Consider the following 22,145-nt stretch of genomic DNA (forward strand, 5'->3'; position numbering starts at 1 on the left):
ACACACACAACCCGGCCCGACCACTGTGCCCCCTCACCTCTGGTTAACTACCTTCACCCAGCCCTGGAGTGGGAGCCCTGATTTTAGTTTGTGAGGCATTTCTGTCCAGGCGAGGTAGGCTGGGTGTAGGCTGTCAAATACATGGTTTAAAAATGTATTTAAGTTTTTATTTTGGTTTGGTCTTAGAAAAAATATTTTTTCGTTTATGTTTCCAGAGCGTTTGATTTATAATGAGACTATTTTGCTCATAATCTTTGAAAATAACAATAAAAATAAACTGCAGATTTTTCTTAGAGACAGATGCGGTTGTAACCTAAACATTTATTTGTGTTTAACATTTTTAAATGATCTACTGTTGCAGATTCTGCCTTTAGCATCAGATAATGATTCTATAATTCTTTAAGAGTTCCTTCGATTGAGCCCACTTAATGTTCCTTATTTTTATTTTACTGTTTACTATTTGAATACATTTTAAAATATAACATTTTATCCTAGCTTCATGCACTATTTTATTAACAACACTTGAATGTGGGTCAGTTTAATTAAAAAAGCTTTTCAACAAATCACATTTTTGTCAAAGACTTTGTCCGGATCAGATTCAGAATGAGGATCAAAACATAGACGGAGTAGATCGAGTCCAACAATACCCCCAAAGTTTGCACAGTCTTATCCCTCTTCATGGGTCAACATTTCATTCGTTAATGTTAGGCAGTTTTGATTCATAAGCTGTTTAATGTTTTATGATCGAGTTATTTTACATGTGCATAAGCAATGTTTACAGTATATTACTTGTTTCTGCTTCTTCACCTGTGTTTTGATGCAGAGATTCTGTACTTTTTCAGAAGAAGCATAATAGCACCCCTTACCGTATAACAGTGAAAACATGGATTGCTGGAAAATTCCGTCAATGGCAGGGAAGCGTTGTGTAATAAATTACGGAACAATTCTGTCGAAACCGGGGAAAGAGCTAATAGCTTTATGGAGGCTGTAAAAGCACCAAGCACTGACTGTTGTGAATAAGGCAGAACCTATAACAAGTCTTACATGCATAAAAAGAAGAGCAATTTCTGCAAAGAAATTATAACAGTAACATAATTTAAATATTTATGATGCAGGTCTATACCGGGCAGATATCATGTGCTGCAGTGAATGCATGTAAATAAGATGCGCTTAAACACCACACACCAAGGTGATGCAACCAGCAGTGTGATATACCTGCTCAAGCTCAGGTTCACAGGCATTTCCTGATAAGAAAAAAAGCTTTTGACTGGCATGAACATCTGCTCCTGTGGCAGCTCTTTCAATTTCACGACCACAGGTTGTGTTCCTACTTCACACCAGTACAGGAAACACGTTCCATCCCCTTTTTCCACAAACCCTCACTGCATGCTACTACATTACAGCAGAAGCATCAATCAAACACCACATGACAGTCCTGCTCATGTTCCACCATCAGCATCCTCCAGCAGATATCTACTGCAACACTTCCCCTTATATGAGAGCAGCTCTCTCATCTCGCCCTGCATGCATGTGTTAATGCAGCATGGCAGGGATCAGGCCTGGGGTCCGTACCCTTCTGCCGAGCAAGGGACCCTGCTGTGTCCGGCTCCTTCATGCTGACTATGGCATTAGAGGCTCAAGCAGCAGGAGGTCCAGCACTGCCGCCCCACCTCTGCCCCTCATAATCCAGAGCAATGGATTGTGACATGAAAAGAATTCAAGGAGCTTTCTAGATTTAGATTTCCCCCAAAATCCCTCTAACATCAGGTTTGGGCACAAAAAACAAAAGAGCAAAAGATCTTCTAAGTAAAAACACACCTCTAAACCTAATTAGATTAAAGGCTGCTCTTCGTTGTAGCATTTAAAGTCTGCATGAAATCAGAATTGACTCTATTTACTTTCTTAACACCTGAGCCTGGGTCTTAATGTGAAGGAATCATCTGTTCTTTTATTCAAATGCAATTTTCTTTTTCACCTCTGAAACAACTTTTGTTTTTTCAAAACGATTTCATCACAACAATTTTATTGAATTTTCATCACAAATCCCTGATTTTTCATTATCCAATCAATTCCAAAAGGATCAAATTGAGCCCCATCATATCTTTAACATCTTGTTTTACTCCACAAAACATTACAGGAAAAATTTTGATTTTTTCAAATGTTTTTGAAGTTCATAATTTATTTGATCAAAAATACAATAATACTGTGAAATATCATTACAGTGTGTTACAATAAAATGTGATCATGTGACACTGAAGACTGAAGAGTTATGATGTTGAAAATGCAGCTGTCACATCACAGGAATAATTTACCATTTAAAATATATTCAAATAGAAAATGCTTCTATAAAATTGTAATATTTCACAATTTTACTGTTTTTACTGCATTGTTGATAAAATAAATGCAGTGAGCAGAAGAGAAAAAGAATATTAAGAATATTTAAAAAATAGCCATGATTCCAGATTTTTGTCCAGTAATGTATGTTGTATTATGTGAGAAAAATGGCCCGTGAATGTTTTCAAGTTGACTTTAAAGGAATATTTTGTATGCTAATTACACATAAAATAATGCAACTGACAAAAGACTTGCTTACAGTACATGCACTAATAATGTAAAGTGTCAGTGCTGTGAATAAGGGTTTAAAATATGCAACTATCACAAATATAATTGTAGCATTTAAAAAATAACATGACTATCTCTAATGTTTTATCTCATGTCATGACCAGAAAAAAAAGAAAACCTGGTTCTTTCCACTTGGATGGGACTTGGGACGTAAACTACCTGTAAATGGGATGTAACTAACCTGCTGATTGCATGTACAAACTCTATCCAATAAGAGAAAATAAAGTTCTCTAAAGTTGAAGTAATTTATTTTTTCCATGTTGAAAAATCTGCACCTTGATGCATAGGCCACAGTAATCCAAAATAATACTAAGACTCTATTGAAAGGTGTAAGCACTGTGGCCCTTTCAAAAAGAACAGCCCTATTGAAATACAACTACAAAAGGCGGATCAAAACAGATTTCCGTTACTGCCTGAGTATAATGAATGAAGAGAATGTTAAAGCCCCGTGGTCTGCGATGAACTGGGTCATTCGTTGTGATAATCTCAGCACAGCCTGTCTTAAGTACACACAGGTGAAATTTACCCACTGGCTAAAGCTCCACAATAAGAGGCGCAGGTGCGCTGACGGCCACTGTTGACGCTTGCTTTGGCAGCTCTGTGACAGCGTTGTGGCTCTATTCCAGACGCTCCGCTCAACAGCGCTGGCGTGGAAGCTCTGTCATACAACATCAGGACGGATTTCTATCCAGCATGCTGCTTCTATATCTGTGCACTGCATTACTGCATTTTAATAAAACAGGGCTGATTGGTCAACACAGCATTCCAATGCTAAAAATTCACTATATAACATGCAAAACAGCTCAGGAGGTACAGTATATCACTGCACAGCAAACAAAGACAAACTACTAAGCGTAGTTTACAAGTCAGGACTTGATCTTCTAATTTGCTAAAAGAATATGATTGGGTTTTTTTTTCATTTTCAACTATTTTTAGTGTGTAATGTTGCTGTTTGAGCATGAAAAAGTTCCAAAGCACAAAGTCACTCTAATTCTCTATATCAGTAAACATTGTTTCTGAAGTCCCTGAAACACCTCGATTGTAGTCTTGAGTTTCCTTCCGGAAACGAACACATAACAATATTTCTCATTTAAATAATTCCCTCCAAAGACATATGCAATAAAACGGCGAGGTTGGTTAGTAGTGTGTTGAAATTCAAGGTTAATGGTACGGTGCATGACATATCTGAAATATGCTCTAAGCGATTGACCAATCATAACACACTGATCCAGCCGACCAATCAGAGCACATTGCACTTTTCAGAAGAAGTGGCTCCATAGAGACAAGGGGCCCAATTTAAAGATCTAAGAGCATGGTCTAAAGCGTACTGCGCAAGTGCACTTTAGCTAGTTTAACGACAGGAAAAATGGTTGGCGCGCCCGGCAAAAGGGTTAGGCCTATCCCTATTCTCTTAATGAGTCATGGGTGTGTTTTGGGTGTAAAATGCAATAAAAAAGTCTCATCTCCCATTCCCTTTAAAAGCCATTTACATGGCGGAATTTGCAAGCGGAAAAACTGAATGATTCTCTAACGAAGAAACTGGTCTGCTCGTGTGCGAGGTTAAAGTGCGCAAGCTGACCATCCACAGGACAAGCGGCAAACCGGATTCCAACAAAGCTTCCTGAGCATTTTAATCCTTTAATTTTCCATATTTAAAAATGTGTGTGTGCTGCTGTGCATCCCTGTGTGTGTAATAAGCAGAGTGTACACACGTTGTGCACCTGCCTATAGGCGCATATTACTAACGCGCCATTTAAATAACACAAAAAATACTGCACTATTGACTTTAGACCTGGTGTCAGTTGGTCGATGCCGCAGTTGTTTTCAGTTCCTCAAAATAACAACGTGCTAACAATGCGCCTGAACACACCTTGTTTTGAGACCAGTACACCCAGGGGCGAACAGAAGGATGCAAAAGCATTTGCTATTTAAACAACGTGATGCAGGATATGAAAATGATAACTGCATCGGGCTGAAAAATCGGGCTGAAAAACACTTGCGTCGTGCCTGCCGCCGCATTGCGCCGGGTGTATGAGAGGGCCCAAGGAGTTACTGAAACAGTGGAAGAGAGGTGCTGCAACAATTTAAAATATGTGAAAAATAATGTTTTTTTTTAAACATTGAAGCAAACATTATACAAAATATAATTTGTCCTCTTTAAACAAAAAACATGCATCCTTGAACTTTTATTATACAGTTACTGTTTTACAAAAGCTGCCCATCGAGCCTAACAACAACCTTTACACATGACTCCTTTCACAATATAGCATGATCTATTGCACTTTAGTGCTTAAAAATAAAGCTGATATGTTTAGCTCTTAAATATGATTGTATGAACCCGGTTCAAATTAATAAATAAATAATAAATAATAAATATAAAAAAATATATTTATTGCAATTATTATTTGTAATAAATGTTATTATATAGCTATAATTCAAAAGGCATTCCAGGATATGTACTTTTTTTTTTTAACCATGATTAAAAAGGGCTCTCTAATTGATATCATGCCTATCAACACTATAATGCATAAATAACTGTGAGTGTCTTCTTGTTTCTATTTTAAAAATCTAATTTAATAAAAAGTTTAATAAAAACCTTGTGAGCAGACTAGACACCATATTCTCTGTACTGCATGTAGCCTTCATGGATAAGGCAATCCCAGAATATAAATATATATATATATATATATATATATATATATATATATATATATATATATATATATATATATATATATATATATATATATATATATATATATTTATAAATATATATTTATTTATTTATTAGGGGTGTAACGGTACACGTATTTGTATCGAACCGTTTCGGTACGGGGCTTTCGGTTCGGTTTCCGATTGCAATCTTTAACAGTTAACAGTCGGCTTGTTTTAAGCGTGCAACACACTTCAATCCGAGTTCCCACACAAACATATTAACAAGGCTAAATCCAGCTTCTTATTCGCAGCTTCTTATTGACGCTATCCGGTCCACCTTAAAAGACGTGACGCTTCCGCGTCTTTGGTTTCTTTTGGTTTTTCTCTTTTTCAAGCTTTTTAAGGGATTGTGTTGCTTTTGTGTTCATTTTCAGAATAAAAGAATAATATATTAGCGAAGATTGACTGTAAAAATATTAAAGCACATACAACATAATTACAGTATGCCTATTCTTTAATTATTGTACATGCCATCAGCTCAATTTAGGGACCATGTGGTTTTTCTCTTTTTCACACTTTTGATACTATTGTGTCTATTTTCAGAAAAGAATAATAAATTATTTTAAAAGGTAATTAACACAGAAATATCAGTGAAGATGACTGTAAAAAATACAAATGTACATAAAATATAATTACATAATTCTTCAATTATTGCACTTGAATGCTTTGAATTCATTAATAAATCAATAAAAGGTAAGGTCACTAGAGATTAATGCCAGTTCCAGCTTGGATCTAGCCTCCGAAGACTTCAGATGAACCAACACCAGATGACACCTACCCCTGCAAGGTCTCCAGAAGATCAAATATGGATGAAATACAAAATGTATAATCATGTTATCATTGCTTTGAAATGCAAACTAATTTTGCTTAAATGGATATATGGTATTTGTCTGTAATTTGCAATATTTTACAACTGTAAATATAGTTACTGTACCATTTTCATGTAATGGACCCAATCTGACAGTGCAGTTAGAAGAGCCATTACATTGTGGACCCATTTGGGGAAGTAAAACATTTCACTGGTGCTCTATACCCATCGTGCTTGAATATCATCAATCAAATTTTCAAAGATTTTTACTGTAGCATTTTGAAGTTATGGATTCATGAATTTGACATATATGACAATACAGTTAGAATAGCTATTGCATTGTTGGCCCATTTGGAGGCACTATATCTCGGCTGCCTTTATGGGTGCGTTCACAGTTGCACTGGGGCATTATACCCAGTGTGCTTGACTGTCACCATGCAAAATTCCAGACATTTTTACTGTAGCATATTGAAGTTATGGATTCATGATTTTGACATACATGACAGTACAGTTAGAATAACTATTGCATTGTTGGCCCATTGGAGGCGCTATATCTCGGCTGCCTTTATGGGTGCGTTTACAGTTCTACTGGGGTATTATACCCAGTGTGCTTGACTGTCACCATGCAAAATTCCTGACATTTTTACTGTAGCATTTTGAAGTTATGGATTCATGAATTTGACATATATGACAATACAGTTAGAATAACTATTGCATTGTTGGCCCATTGGAGGCGCTATATCTCGGCTGCCTTTATGGGTGTGTTCACAGTTCCCCTGGAGAGTTATACCCAGTGTGCCTGACAGTCATCATGCAAAATTCCAGACATTTTTACTGTAGCATTTTGAAGTTATGGATTCATGAATTTTACAGATATGATAATACAGTTAATAGCTATAGCATTGTTGGCCCAATTTGAGGCGCTATATCTCAGGGGTCTTTATGGGTGCGTTCAAAGTTGCATTGGTGCTTTATACCCATTGTGCTTGACTATCATCATTCAAATTTTCAGACATTTTTACTGTAGCGTAATTTAGGGATTCATGAATTTGACAAACAACATTACAGTTTGAAGAGCCATTGCATTGTTGGCAAATTGACAGCGCCTCCAAAGGGCTGACGGCAATGGTACTAGATTTCATAAAGTTGTCATAATATAGCATTACATATATGACCAAAAAAAATGTAGAAAACAATTAAGATAAATAAATACATTTGTTTACAGCTGGATAAAATTTATTTTCAGTTCTTCAAAGCCAGTCGTTATTTCTTTGTACAATGGACAATGACATATAAAAACATAAAAATACCGGTATATTTTAATATACATAAAATGCATCATAACTTCACAATGCTACAGTAAAAATGTCTGAAATGTTGCATGGTGACAGTCAGGCACACTGGGTATAATGTCCCAGTAGAACTGTGAATGCACCCATAAAGGCAGCCGAGATATAGCGCCTCCAAATGGGCCAACAATGCAATAGCTCTTCTAACTGTACTGTCAAACATGTCAAATTCATGGATCCATACCTCAAAATGCTACAGTAAACATGGCTGGAATTTTGTAGTGACAGTCAAGCACACTGGGTATAATGCCCTAGTGCGACTTTGAACGCACCCATAAAGGCAGCCGAGATATAGCGCCTCCAATTGGGCCAACAATGCAATAGTGCAAGTTATTGTAACTGTACTGTCATATATGTCAAATTCATGAATCCATAACTTTAAAATGCTACAGTAAAAATGTCTGGAATTTTGCATAAGAACAGTCGAGCACACTGGGTATAACGCCCTAGTTGACCTGTAAACGCACCCATAAAGGCAGACGAGATATAGCGCCTCCAAATGGGCCAACAATGCAATAGCTCTTCTAACTGTCATTTTTGTCAAATTCATGGATCTATAACTTCAAAATGCTACAGTAAAAATAATTGGAATTTTGCATGGTGACAGTCAAGAACACTGGGTATAATGTCCCAGTGGAACTGTGAACGCACCCAAAAAGGCAGCCGAGATATAGCGCCTCCAAATGGGCCAACAATGCAATAGCTATTCTAATAACTATTGTCATATATGTCAAATTCATGAATCCATAACTTCAAAATGCTACAGTTAAAATCTTTGAAAATTTGAATGATGATATTCAAGCACGATGGGTATAAAGCACCAGTGAAATGTTTTCCTTCCCCAAATGAGTCCACAATGTGATGGCTCTTCTAACTGCATTGTCAGATTGGGTCCATAACATCAAAATGCTACAGTAACCATAATGCAATGGCTCTTTCAAGTCAATTGAATTAATCAATTAAATCAGAAAGTACAGTTGTAAGATATTACAAATTACAGTATTGACAAATATCATATATCCAATTAAGCTAAATTAGTTTGCATTTCAAAGCAATGATAACATGATTATACATTTTGTATTTCATCCATATTTGATGTTCTGGAGACCTTGCAGGGGTAGGTGTCATCTGGTGTTGGTTCATCTGAAGTCTTCGGAGGCTAGATCCAAGCTGGAACTGGCATTATCCTCTAGTTACCTTACCTTTTATTGATTTATTAATGCATTCAAAGCATTCAAGTGCAATAATTGAAGAATGATGTAATTATAATTTATGTACATTTGTATTTTTTACAGTCATCTTCACTGATATTTCTGTGTTAATTACCTTTTAAAATAGTTTATTATTCTTTTCTGAAAATAGACAGAAAAGTATCAAAAGTGTGAATAAGAGAAAAACCACATGGTCCCTAAATTGAGCTGATGGCATGTACAATAATTCAAGAATAGGCATACTGTAATTATATTGTATGTGCCTTAATATTTTTACAGTCAGTCTTCGCTAATATATTATTCTTTTATTCTGAAAATGGACACAAAAGCAGCACAATCCCTTAAAAAGCTTGAAAAAGAGAAAAACTGCATAGTCCCTAAATTGAGCTTGAATAAGAAACCAAAGACGCGGAAGCCTCGCATCTTTTAAGGTGGACCTGATAGCGTCAATAAGAAGCTGCGAATAAGAAGCTGCCTCGTAACATATTAAGTATTCAGTCGATTTTATCACGAAATCCAAACGATAAATGCCGTTTTGACACTCTTTAATGTGGCGTGACTGATCACTGATCACAATTCAAGCGGCCGGACGACGCGCGCGTGAATGCTATCATCTATGAACGCGATCGATCATCTCTTCCTAAAGAATAACCATTAATGAACATCTGAAGGTGTGTTGAGGATACATTACAAATTACTGTCAAGTATCATATGTGGTGTAATCGCTCAATCAGTGTTTCAACGGCGGAAAGACCTCAATATAACTGCTGTTAACTAAACAATGTCATGTAGCATCACATTTACCTCAGGCAGTCATTCAGTGTCCACAGAATTTTATTCACTAGAGAAATCACCTCTTTCACTAAATATATGCACTATATTAGCCTATATATTCATTAGATTCTACTTAAGTGTTGTCTTGATTTTTTCATGTATGTTTTAATAAACCTGTCATGAAAATGACAGACACTGTGAAAATTATTATATTTAAACAACAAATTGGAGAAAAAAACATTTTATCATTAGAAGTTATTGCAAAAACTGCCTTATGTGAAGTTCACATGCTTGTGTACTGTGTTATTTGAGTGTTGATTATATATATGCAGTATATATAATTTTTACCCTATTTTTTTACCCTGTAGTGTCTTGCCTTAAAAAAAAGTGTGTTAATTTGTGTATGCTGTATATATTTATGCCTATTAGAGTATCGTATTTTTAGCTCTTGCATTCATATGGAGTTGCTGTCTATGTAGGGCGTTCCAACTTGGCCACTTATATGAGGTTGCATCTCAGTCAGGATGCCTTAGAAGACAGCTGCTCATGTAGTGCAGAACAGCCATAGTGCGTCACACGCTAATCTTAAAGAAACTATAAGCCATGCTGAACAATGTACCGGCAGACAGTCGCGGGCGAGATCTGGGCGTCTGCATCTCTTGGCGGGCGTGTGGCAGCATGTGGTAGCGCTTGGCTTCGTTCACCAGGTCCCTGCAGGCCTCTGAAGATTTGATCAGCTCCTCATTGTCCACCACGTTCAGCAGGTAGCTGGGATGAATGAACGGAAGCCGCACCACTGCCAACAGCTCAGACACATGCTGGGTATATGACAGAGAAAAAAACAAAACAGAAAGAAATCAATGAATGTGAAGTGAGAACAGAGAAAGAGACATAATCTGAGTTAGCTTTGTGCTATACACAACCTAATTGTGGTTAAATCACTGTTACGGATGTAACAAATTTTAATTCTGTCAATAATTACTCACCCTCATGTCGCTCCAAAACAGTAAGACCTTCGTTCATCTTCGGAACATGAATGATCTCTCTAACCTTCCATAGACAGCTATTTAATTAACACTTTCAAGGTCCAGAAAGGTAGTAAAAACAAAGGTGTTAAAATCATCCATGTGACTCCAGTGGTTCAACCTTAATTTTATGAAGTGACGAGAATACTTTTTGTGCGCAAAAAACGAACTAAAATAACGACTTTACTCAACTATTTCATCTAGCCTGTGTCAGTCTCCTATGCAGTTTACGCAACAGTGCAGCGCCTTCGAGTTCTATGGCAGCCGATGCTGTTCATGTGAGCACCGCGACGCATGAACTGCACTGTTTTTACTAAGTCAACTGCGTAGGAGACTGGCACAAATGTCAAGAAATTGTTGAATAAGTCGTTATTTTTGTTTGTTCTTGTGCACAAAAAGTATTCTTGTTGTTATTCTTTCATAAAATGAAGGTTAAACCACTGGAGTCACATGGACTATTTTAACAATGTTTTTTACTGCCTTTCTGGACCTTGAATAGGATAATTAAACTGCTGTCTATGGAGGGGTCAGAGAGCTCTCGGATTTCATAAAAAAATATCTTCATTTGTGTTCTGAAGATGAACGAAGGTCTAATGGGTTTGGAACGACATGAGGGTGAGTAAGGATATTCATTTTTGAGTGAACTAACCTTTTAAAGAAAAAGAAGGTTAGTTACAGCATGTTTCATACAGAATGAAAATTAAACAGACATTGGCATGTTAAAAGTCCATTTAAAATCATTTTAAGTGTTCATTGAAAATGAATGAAAATTTTGAAAGAAGAAAGGTTAATTTAAATTAAATGTTGTTTAATTAAATTTAAATGACATTATACAATGTAAAATGTATTTATAATGTATTTATAATTTAATGTATTACAGTTTTTCTCAGTCGCTTTGGTACATTTCTCAGATCAAAATTGAAATTCTCAAAACTACCTGTTCAATCTTCACATCATTTTGTCACTTGTGCACATCAAAAAAGCAGTTTCTCATTTCTTTGAACAAGTTGCAAATGCTTTGGTACATCCATGCAAATGATTATGTACAATTCTCTGCTGTTTCCTACATTATCAATTGCTTTTGTCATGTTGATCAAAATGTATTATAATGGATCTCTGTTGAATAGTCTCACCCCCCACAACATTTAGGCATTAGTTCATAGCATAAGTCTTGACATGCAAAATGGTTGAACAAGTTGTCATAATATGTCAACCATTTCTATACATTTCCGTTAGACGTTCACATTTCTACTTTTGTTTTTCATTTTTTTTTTCTTTGTGCTATGCAGTGCTGTCTTTTCCTTTCTGTATCGCAATGACATGGTCTGTCAACAAATTACAGTACAAACAGTAAAAGTGTAAACTTGAATCTTGTCCAGTCTCTTGCAATCAAACTCCCACATACACTAACGTGTAATCTACAATTTACAATAATTGTCATCAAAACTTTAGCCATATTTACATCAGAACATCCCTCCAGTGTACACTGTTATATTGACAACATGACTAAGCAATTTGACTGTCTTATCCGTACACAATGACACAAGGACTTGTCATTCTGATGGCACTGACATGTTCATTGACACAGATATTTACTTTTGAGAGATGAACTAAGGATTTTGAGCAAGAGACTGGCTTTTGCAGGTAATCCATGGTGTTTTGCTATTTGTACGAATTGTTTTGAGAAATGCACTTACTGTTTTGCAAATTGTGAGTTTGATTCGAGAAATGTACCAAAGCGACTGAGAAAAACTGTAAATCATATAAAAAATTAAACAAATGAATATATTCAAATATTCAAAATTAAATTAAAATTGAAGGAATAAATAAATACATAAAAATAAACATGGCATAATAGTGAATAAGTGAATTAATTAAAAATTACAGTATAAATTAATAATTATATTTGAAAAATTGAATAATATATGGTCAGACTGAATAATGACAGACAGACAGACAGACAGATATATAGACAGATAGATAGATAGATAGATAGATAGATAGATAGATAGATAGATAGATAGATAGATAGATAGATAGATAGATAGATAGATAGATAGATAGATAGATAGATAGATAGATAGATAGATAGATAGATAGATAGATAGATAGATAGATAGATAGATAGATAGATAACACCATGGTCATGAGTGTTATCAGAGCTGCTATCAGTTTTTATTTGTTTGATAACAGGCCGTGTGAACTGCTTGACGTACAGGTGATCCTTTCCAAACACTCCTTTTTCAGCTCAATCAACATTTGGGTTGCCATAGTGAACAATCCCAGCGTGCCATCACTCCTTGTCCGCTATATCTCCAGCGAGATTGTAAACACAAAAAGACATGGTCAACAGCTGGTGAGGCTCTCTATTGCTTTCTAACCTCCTTTAGTTTTTAACAAAATGCATTTGCATGCAAGAACGTGCTGAATTTCCAATGGCCTAGAAGAGAAAGGAAGAAAGGTCAAAGATTTACTGGTGACACTGGTGGCATTTTACTAAAGTCCCTGGTGAGACTGGAAAATTTTGCACCATCACATTCAGATAGTTTATCAATCTGGCATTTCAGGTAGGAGCTCAAAACCATTTGTGGCATGAGAACGGATCAAATAAATGAAAAAAGGTTTCTGAAAAAGGCGTTTCTAGCAATCTACAGCCAGCATGGCCGCTGGAGAAATCCCTCAGGATTACAACCATTCCCTCCACTGCTCAGGCAATCAAGACTTATCGACTGAATGATCTAGGAATCCAAATGCTGCTCCGCTCACCATTCGACTGAGCATATCTGAAATAATGTCATGCCATGAGGGAGCCAGACTATGGCACGCTGAATACCAGATTAAGACACGGAGGATCCGTGCAGCACAAACTGCAGCTTTCCTGTGCATAAAGGCTGATGGATGAATCATCAAATGCACCGTTTGAGCAGCTGACCGGCTGAATGCTGCGTATTCCTATAAAAATATAAATGCAAGGTCAGAAAACATGCACCAAAACTCTGCGTGCAAACAGTTCTGTGATGTGTACAGAGTTGTGCAAGTTATTCTGGATCGAATTAAATTCGTGCATTAGCCTTTTTTTCACTTCACGTCATCGTCTCGGTTACGGATGTAACCCTCGTTCCCTGAGGAGGGAACGGAGACGTAACGTTAGTGACTAACGAATGGGGGTTTCGCTTAGAAGCCTATCAACTTCGAGTTTTGAGAAAACGCCCAATGGCGTGCCAATGCCATGGGGCATGCGGAATTTGCATACGTAGCTCCGCCTCACTGCGTGAGTATATAAGGAAGTACGAGGCAATATCGCATTATGTTACCTGCTTGAGGAGCCAAGACTGAACTCCTGCGTTCCAGGCAACACAGCTGATGTGGCAAGGGGACGTTACGTCTCCGTTCCCTCCTCAGGGAACGAGGGTTACATCCGTAACCGAGACGTTCCCTTTCGTTCAGTCACTACGACGTAACGTTAGTGACTAACGAATGGGGGTCCCAATATAATCCCGCCACTCAGCCGTCTTCCAGCGCCCTGCGTAAGTGTGAGTTCCCTGTCGTAAGACTAGTACGGACGAAGGACTCCCACTTAACACAGGATTACCAAGGTACACTGGGAAGCATATCCCAGTGAGGGAATGCCAAGATGCCTACCCGTGGGGAGGACTTAAGAGACACATATGACCCGGAGAGGGTTGCATATGGAAGATCTCTAGGGTACCAGCCGAAGGTGGATTTTTAACCCTAGGGGTGGCGGGGACACGCCAAGGGAAGAAACCCGCTCACTGCGGAGACTTACGGTGAAATACACATGTGGGGGTCGCCAGAGGGAACCATGCACATGGGGCACCTGGCCGGACATGAGGGTCTGGGCTCGAGAGGGCAGACTGAACTGATGTCGGCGTCGACAGTGCTGGAGGAGCTCAGGGCTCTCGGGGAGCTCACCTGAGGAAAATATCGCACGTATCCAGTCCGTGGAGTGGAGTGGCGAGCAAGCGAAGACACCTGAACCTGGTCCATCACCGGCCCCTCGGGGGGGCGAGTACATAGTCGGACACTGGCTCCACTCGGAGATTGTAGAATCTGGCGAATGTGTTGGGTGTCGCCCAGCCTGCAGCTCTGCAGATGTCTGCTAGCGAGGCGCCATGCGCTAGAGCCCAAGAGGAAGCCACACTCCGGGTGGAGTGTGCCCTCACACCAAGGGGACATGGTCGGCCTTGCTGCTGGTAAGCCAAAGCAATGGTGTCCACTATCCAGTGAGACAGCCTTTGCTTTGAGAGAGCACTTCCCTTCCGCTCTCCACCATAACAGACAAAGAGCTGGTCTGAGGTCCTGAAACACTGCGTCATGTCTACGTAGGCGCGGAGAGCGCGTACTGGACAGAGCAATGCCAAGGCTGGGTCTGCCTCCTCCAAAGGCAGCGCTTGCAGGTTCACCACCTGGTCCTTGAACGGAGTGGTGGGAACCTTGGGCACATATCCAGGCCGGGGTCTCAGGATCACGTGAGAGTTAGCCGGCCCGAACTCCAGGCACGCTTCGTCAACCGAAAATGCCTGCAGGTCCCCGACCCTCTTGACTGAGGCCAATGCGGTCAGCAGAGCCGTCTTCATAGACAGAAACTTAATATCGACCGACCGCAAAGGCTCAAAGGGAGGTCTCTGCAGAGCAGTTAGTACTACTGCGAGGTCCCAAGAGGGTACGAGAGGAGAGCGAGGAGGATTCAGTCTCCTAGCTCCCCTCAGGAACCTGATGACCAGGTCGTGCTGACTTACCTTTTTGTTCTCCAAGAGATCGTGGTGGGCAGATATTGCGGCCACATATACCTTGAGGGTGGAGGGAGACAGCCTTCGCTCCAGCCCCTCTTGGAGAAACTCAAGCACGGACCCGATCGGACATTTCCAGGGGTCTTCTTGGCGGGAAGAGCACCAGGTGACGAAGAGGTTCCACTTCAACGCATAGGCATGCCGAGTGGACTCTGCCCTAGCGGAAGTGATGGTGGCGACCACCGTAGGTGGTAGGCCACTCAAACCTGCCGGGTCCCGTCTAGGAGCCACACGTGGAGGTTCCAAAGGTCGGGACGCGGGTGCCAATGGGTGCCCCGTCTCTGAGTGAGGAGGTCCGGTCTCAGAGGAATAGGCCAGGGAGGGGCTGTCGCAAGGAGAATGAGTTCGGGGAACCAGGTCCGGCCGTGCCAGTACGGGGCGACCAAAAGGACCTGCTCCTTGTCCTCCCTGATCTTGCACAGAAGCTGTGCGAGTAGGCTCACTGGGGGAAACGCATATTTGCGTAGGCCCCGCGGCCAGCTGTGCGCCAGTGCATCCGTGCCGAGCGTGCCCTCGGTCAGGGAATAATACAGGCTGCAGTGGGAAGAGTCGTGGGAGGCAAACAGGTCTACCTGTGCGTCGCCGAACTGTTCCCAAATCAGCTGAACCGTCCGGGGATGGAGTCTCCATTCTCCCGGGAGAGGCTGAAACCGCGAGAGCTCGTCGGCTGCGTGGTTCAGGACTCCCGGAATATGGACAGCACGAAGGGACCTCAGGCGCTTCTGACTCCATAAGACGAGATGGCGGGCGAGTTGAGACATGCGGCGGGAGCGTAGACCGCCCTGGTGGTTGATGTACGCTACTACGGCCGTGTTGTCTGTCCGGACAATCACATGTTGACCCTTCAGCAACGCTCGGAAGCGGTGCAGGGCGAACCGTACTGCCAGCAACTCGAGGCAATTGACATGCAGGAGGCGCTGGGGTCCTGTCCAGGAGCCCGCGGCTGCTTGTCCATTGCACATGGCACCCCAGCCCGTGGCAGAGGCATCCGTCGATACGACAACAGGCCTGGAAACTCGTTCTAAGGGCACACCGGCCCGTAGAAAGCTGAGGTTCGACCACGGGGTGAGTGTCTGTAAGCAGGCCCGAGTCACTTGGATCCGGAGCGTGCCAGACTGCCATGCCCATCTCGGGACTCGATCGCGAAGCCAGTGCTGAAGCGGTCTCATATGAAGCAATCCGAGCGGCGTTACCGCGGCTGCAGATGCCATATGCCCCAGGAGCCTCTGAAAAAGTTTCAGTGGAACCGCATTCTTGCTCTCGATTTGTCGGAGGCAAGTCAGCAGAGACTGCGCGCGCTCGCTCGAAAGCTGCGCGTACATGGCGACCGAGTCGATCTCCATACCGAGAAAAGAGATCCTCTGCACTGGGCAGAGTTTGCTCTTCTCCCAGTTGACCCGAAGGCCCAGACGGGTTAAGTGGTGGAGAACCAGATCTCTGTGTCCGCAAACCTGCTCTCGAGAGTGGCCTAGTATGAGCCAGTCGTCGAGGTAGTTCAGGATGCGGACCCCGTGCTGCCAAAGGGGCGCAAGGGCTGCCTCGGCAATCTTCGTGAAGACGCGAGGGGACAGAGATAACCCGAATGGGAGAACTGCGTACTGGTATGCCCGCCCCTCGAAAGCAAACCGTAGGAACGGTCTGTGTCGAGGAAGGATGGAGACATGGAAGTAGGCGTCCTTCAGGTCGATCGCTGCAAACCAATCGTCCGGACGAACGCATTCGAAAAGGCGTTTCGCAGTCAACATCTTGAACGGAAGCCGGTGAAGGGATCGGTTCAAGATGCGAAGGTCCAGGATTGGCCGTAACCCACCGGTTTTCTTGGGTACAATGAAGTAGGGGCTGTAGAACCCCGACCTCATTTCGGCTGGAGGGACAGGCTCGATCGCACCCTTCGCCAGTAGAGTGGCAATCTCCGCACGCATGACGGGGGCATGGGCCCCGGTCACGGTATAGCGGACTCCCCTGTAACGGGGAGGAGCCTGCGCGAACTGAATCGCGTAGCCGAGCCTGACGGTCCGGGCAACCCAGCGGGACAGCCCCGGAAGCTGAAGCCAGGCTTCCAGAGACTGCACCAACGGGGTCATACGGACAGTAGGCGTACCCCGGGTGGGGCAGCGAGGCAGCGTTACCGGCGCGGACAGGGGAGGCTGTTGGGCGTCCCCGGGTCGGAGCACGGTTAACGGCTGCGCCCTGACAGAGGAGACCAGGGAAGGACTCGCGTTCCACGGGGGTCTGCTCTGCCAGGGGGCTGGCGACAGAGAGGGACGAGAGTGGCGTGACCCGAGGGTGGCGCGCACTGCCGTCACCGATCTCTGGGGGCTCAGGGATGGGTTTGTCAGTTCTTTCTTTAACCACATTAGGGTGCTGCTGACCCGGGGGCCAGCAGCTGAACAAAAGATTCTCCCCCGGCCCTCCACCGGGGGAAGGAGCGGCCCTGCCGCCGTCTCCTGGAAAGAACTGCCCATCCCTGAGCCGTCCGCATCAGGAGCGCCGCTTAGCCTGGCGTTTCTTCGCGGGCTGCGGGGCTGGAGCGGACTGGGACGCCTTCCTGCGGCTGCCTCTGCGCGGCCCGGGTGGAGGCTGCTGCTTGGGTGGCGCAGAGGCGGAGGAAGCCGCGGGAGGACGTCCTCGGCGGCGAGCAGGCTGAGGCACCTGCGCGGGCGGTGGGGTGGAGGCAGCAGCTGACCGCCGGGGCAGGATGTATTTTATTGCCTCAGTCTGCTTCTGAGCGGCCGAGAACTGTTGGGCGAAGCTCTCGACCGCTCCGCCGAATAGCCCATCCTGTGATATGGGGGCGTCGAGGAAACGTGTTCGCTCGGCGTCGCGCATATCAGACAGGGTGAGCCATAAGTGTCTCTCCTGGACCACATTTGTGGACATCACCTGACCCAGGGAGCGCGCGGTCACCTTCGTCGCCCGGAGAGCGAGGTCGGTGGCGGCACGCAACTCATTGCTGAGCCCTGGATCAGCCCCTCTCTCGTGCATATCGCACAGCAACTTGGCTTGGTAAGCCTGAAGAGTTGCCATGGTATGCAAAGAAGCGGCGGCCTGCCCCGCAGCTCTATAGGACTTCGCCACCAGAGATGACGAAAACCTACAGGCCTTGGAGGGGTGCTTTGGGTCACCACGCCAGGACGAAGCGCTCTGTGGACACAGTTGCATCGCAACAGAACGTTCGACTGGGGGGACCCCAGTGTACCCATGAGCCGCGGCTCCATCGAGAGAGGTGAAGGCGGAAGAGGCCGCCAAACGTTCACGGGAAGACAACGGGGCCTTCCAGGAACGCGCGACCTCTTCATGCACCTCGGGGAAGAAAGGTATTGGAGGAGCGGCCGGACGGGTGTCCGAACGCGCCGCCCCCAAAAACCAATCATCCAACCGCGAACGCTCGGGCTGAGGCGGAGGGTTCCACTCCAGTCCAAGCGCTGCGGCGGCCCGAGAGAGCATGGCTGTCAATTCTGGGTCCGACTCGGGCAATGCTGGGACACCCGAAGGTGGCAGCACAGCCGAATCCTCATCCTCAGATGACTCCAGCCCACCTTGTGATGCGGCGATAGACATCACTTCCTCCTCCGCCGCGCCAAACGCCACAGTCGGGACAGCAGGAGCCGGCCCCGATGTAGACGCTTGAGCGCGGGCCGGGTCAAGTGCCTGAGAGGGGGGTGTGGGCCGAGGAACTAGCGTCGGAGCTTTATTCCACACCGTCACCCTCAGATCACCCTGGTCACCAGCCAAAGTGCCGCCTCCAGAGGAGACCGCAGATTGGGGGGGGACGGAGGGGACTCTCGTTCCGGCATCAGCACGGAATTCACGGAGTCTCGATCGTAACACTGAGATGGCCAGGTTCCCGCAGAGAGAACATGAGTCATCCACGAGCGCTGCCTGAGCGTGCTGAAAGCCCAAACACGTCACACAGCGCTCGTGCCCGTCGAAAGAAAAAAGTGATCTACCGCACCCAGAAGTGCACGGACGGAACATCCTGAAAAGGACGCGTCACGTGCAAGCTCTTTTATGAGAGGAAACTTCACAGTCGATGCCGAAGCGCCCAGGGAAACACACACCAGCTGGATGCAGACCACTGCACAGATCAGCAGGCAGGAAGTATGCGATCACTGGAACGCGCCGTCACACCAACACCGACTGGAAAGCTGCTCGTCTCGAAGAAGCTGACAGAGTCTCAGAAGGCTGTAGGAGTGAAGAGGTAGGTACTCTTGGCTCCGAAAGCAGAAACATAATGCGATATTGCCTCGTACTTCCTTATATACTCACGCAGTGAGGCGGAGCTACGTATGCAAATTCCGCATGCCCCATGGCATTGGCACGCCATTGGGCGTTTTCTCAAAACTCGAAGTTGATAGGCTTCTAAGCGAAACCCCCATTCGTTAGTCACTAACGTTACGTCGTAGTGACTGAACGAAAGGGAAATACATTTACATTACATTTACATTTAAACATTTAGCAGAGTAAAATGTGATTGGTAAATAGATACATAGTATAGTAAGTGTTAGGGGGCTTTCACACTGGGCTTTTCACACTTTGCTGCAGTCAGAGTCCGAGCGCGATTGTTCCCGGCGCCCCCCACACCGTTGGTCTGGTTTCACACTAGATTCTATCAAACCCTGATGCATTTGTGTTCATCTTACGTCATAAAAAATTGGAATACAGAACACGGGTCAATATATTGTGTTTATTAATTTGATGCTATTATGTGCAGCTGAGTACACTTGGGTTTACTGTATGTGTGTCACATGAAGACGGCTTTCAGCTGCTTGCAAACAGACTCTTTTGAGGAGACAGTGGATTGCCATTCATATGCTGTCCTGATTGCATTCACTGGGCCCTCTCATACACCCGGCGCAATGTGGCACCAGGCACGACGCAAGTGTTATTTGCTAGTTTCAACCTGACGCAGTTATAATTTTCACGTCCTGCGCCAAGTTGTTTAAATAGCAAATGCACTCGCACCCATCTGTTCGCCCATGGGCATGCTGGTCTGAAAACGAGGTGTGTTCAGGCGCATTGTTGGTGCGTTGCTATTTTGAGGCAACTGAAAACGACTGTGTATTTTTTGTGTTATTTAAAGGGCGCGTTTTGTAATACGCGCCTATTGGCGGGTACACAACGTCCGTTCACTCTGTTCATCACACACACAGGGACGCACAGCTGCACACAAACATTTTTAAATATTGAAAAAAAAAAGATTCCTCTATGGAGAAGTGTTCGGTCTTTCCACTCACAAATTTCACCATGTAAATAGCGAATCCGCCGTGCAACTGGCTTTTAAAGGGAATGGGAGATGAGACTCTGATTGGTTTATTGCACGTTATGCCCAAAACACACCCATTACTCATTAAGGGACTAGGGACAACCCTTTTAGACCTGACCATTTTTCCCAAAAGTCGATTCGGACACGCCCTAAGTGCACTTTAGACCATATCGTCGCTGCCCGATGAAACTCACGTATGTCCAAAACGGTTACTTTTCAGGAAGTGAAAAAAACACTATTTCAAAAGCAGTTGAATGTAGCGTTGTCATACTTGGTACGGCATCTTTACATGCAACCATATTCTTGCCAGTGTAATGATATAATCCACATTTGACCAAAATTTAGTTTAAATGGACATACGTGCATATTTTACAGTAACGGTGGTCGATACGCGTTCTTCCGATCATTAATTAGAATGGCCAAGTCGCGTTTCATATTGACAGAGGAATACGCTCAGTTTATTAAATAGCCTACGTCTTAGTTTATTAAATACGCTTAGTTTATTTAATATTAATTATAAATGTATTAAATGTCTCTTGCAAACTATGAAGGGACAATGAATCAATACACTGACATGGTAATGCTAGAAAGATACTTTGTTTGTACAGTCCTACTGTAATTTTGTCACTCCTAGACGTACGTCTGGCGTCGGGGGGAAACGTTTACCTCGATGAAGGAAAGTCATTGTCTCACCAGGCTATTTTTCACGAGACCGGCAAGATGCTTCCACAGGGCGGGAGATACGCGGCGTGATTGACAGCTTTGACACCAAATGGATATACGTGAAAATCAGATGACATGATTTCACAACTTTTCATTGGCCATTTAGATATGTGAAGCATACTGTATACAGAAATGAACCTGGACATTCAATCCATCAAAAAATCTCAAATCGGCAAAATGGACATACGTGGTTTTCATCGGACAGCGACGATATGCTTAGATCGTGCTTAGAACTCTTTCCCCGGCAAACACAGAATTTTCCGTTATTTGTGAGAAAACGCTTCCCTGCTAAACACAGAATTTTTCCGGGTTTCCGTGTTTTCACTGTTAGACGCTAGGGGGGCGAACAAACAAGCAATCGCATGTAAGCAGATGCATATGTAAAATAATGTGATCATCAACATTAAACATCATATAAATCAAAACTGCCTGTAATGTTACTGAATGAAATGTCGACCTATAGGACTGTGCAAGCATTAGGGGTGTTGATGGACTCTATCTACTCCATCTGTGTTTGATCATCGCTCTGAATCTGATCTGGATGTAGTCTTTGACAAAAACGTGATTTTCTCAGCTTCTGTTCAAAATGCTGCTTTTTTCATGAAACTTACCCATATTTAAGTGTTGATAAAAAAGGAATGCATGAAGCTAGAATAAAACAGTTTTTTTTTATTGTTGTTTAAAAGCAGATCATAGGGAATATTCTATGGGCCATTACATTTTTGTGAAAATTGCCAAAAACCCTGGCGGTGGCTGGCAACTTTTTTTTTCAAACACTGGTGGGGAAAGAGTAAAAATGGGGCCCGCTATGCGCGAATACACTGCAAGCTCACCCTCTCTC

At 43.2% G+C, this 22,145-nt stretch overlaps 1 protein-coding gene across 1 annotated transcript in view; it reads right to left on the minus strand.

The window, feature by feature from the left end:
- The window catches only part of LOC307135753 (kelch-like protein 29), a 253,422-nt gene that overhangs the window by 91,988 nt on the left and 139,289 nt on the right, over positions 1–22,145 (minus strand). Inside the window, exon 9 of the mRNA XM_079832392.1 lies at positions 10,099–10,297. Coding sequence (XP_079688518.1) covers positions 10,099–10,297 — 199 coding nt within the window. The remainder of the gene's footprint in view (positions 1–10,098; positions 10,298–22,145) is intronic.

Source organism: Gobio gobio (assembly GCF_949357685.1).
Source record: "Gobio gobio genome assembly, chromosome: 13".
NCBI classification, from domain to species: domain Eukaryota; kingdom Metazoa; phylum Chordata; class Actinopteri; order Cypriniformes; family Gobionidae; genus Gobio; species Gobio gobio.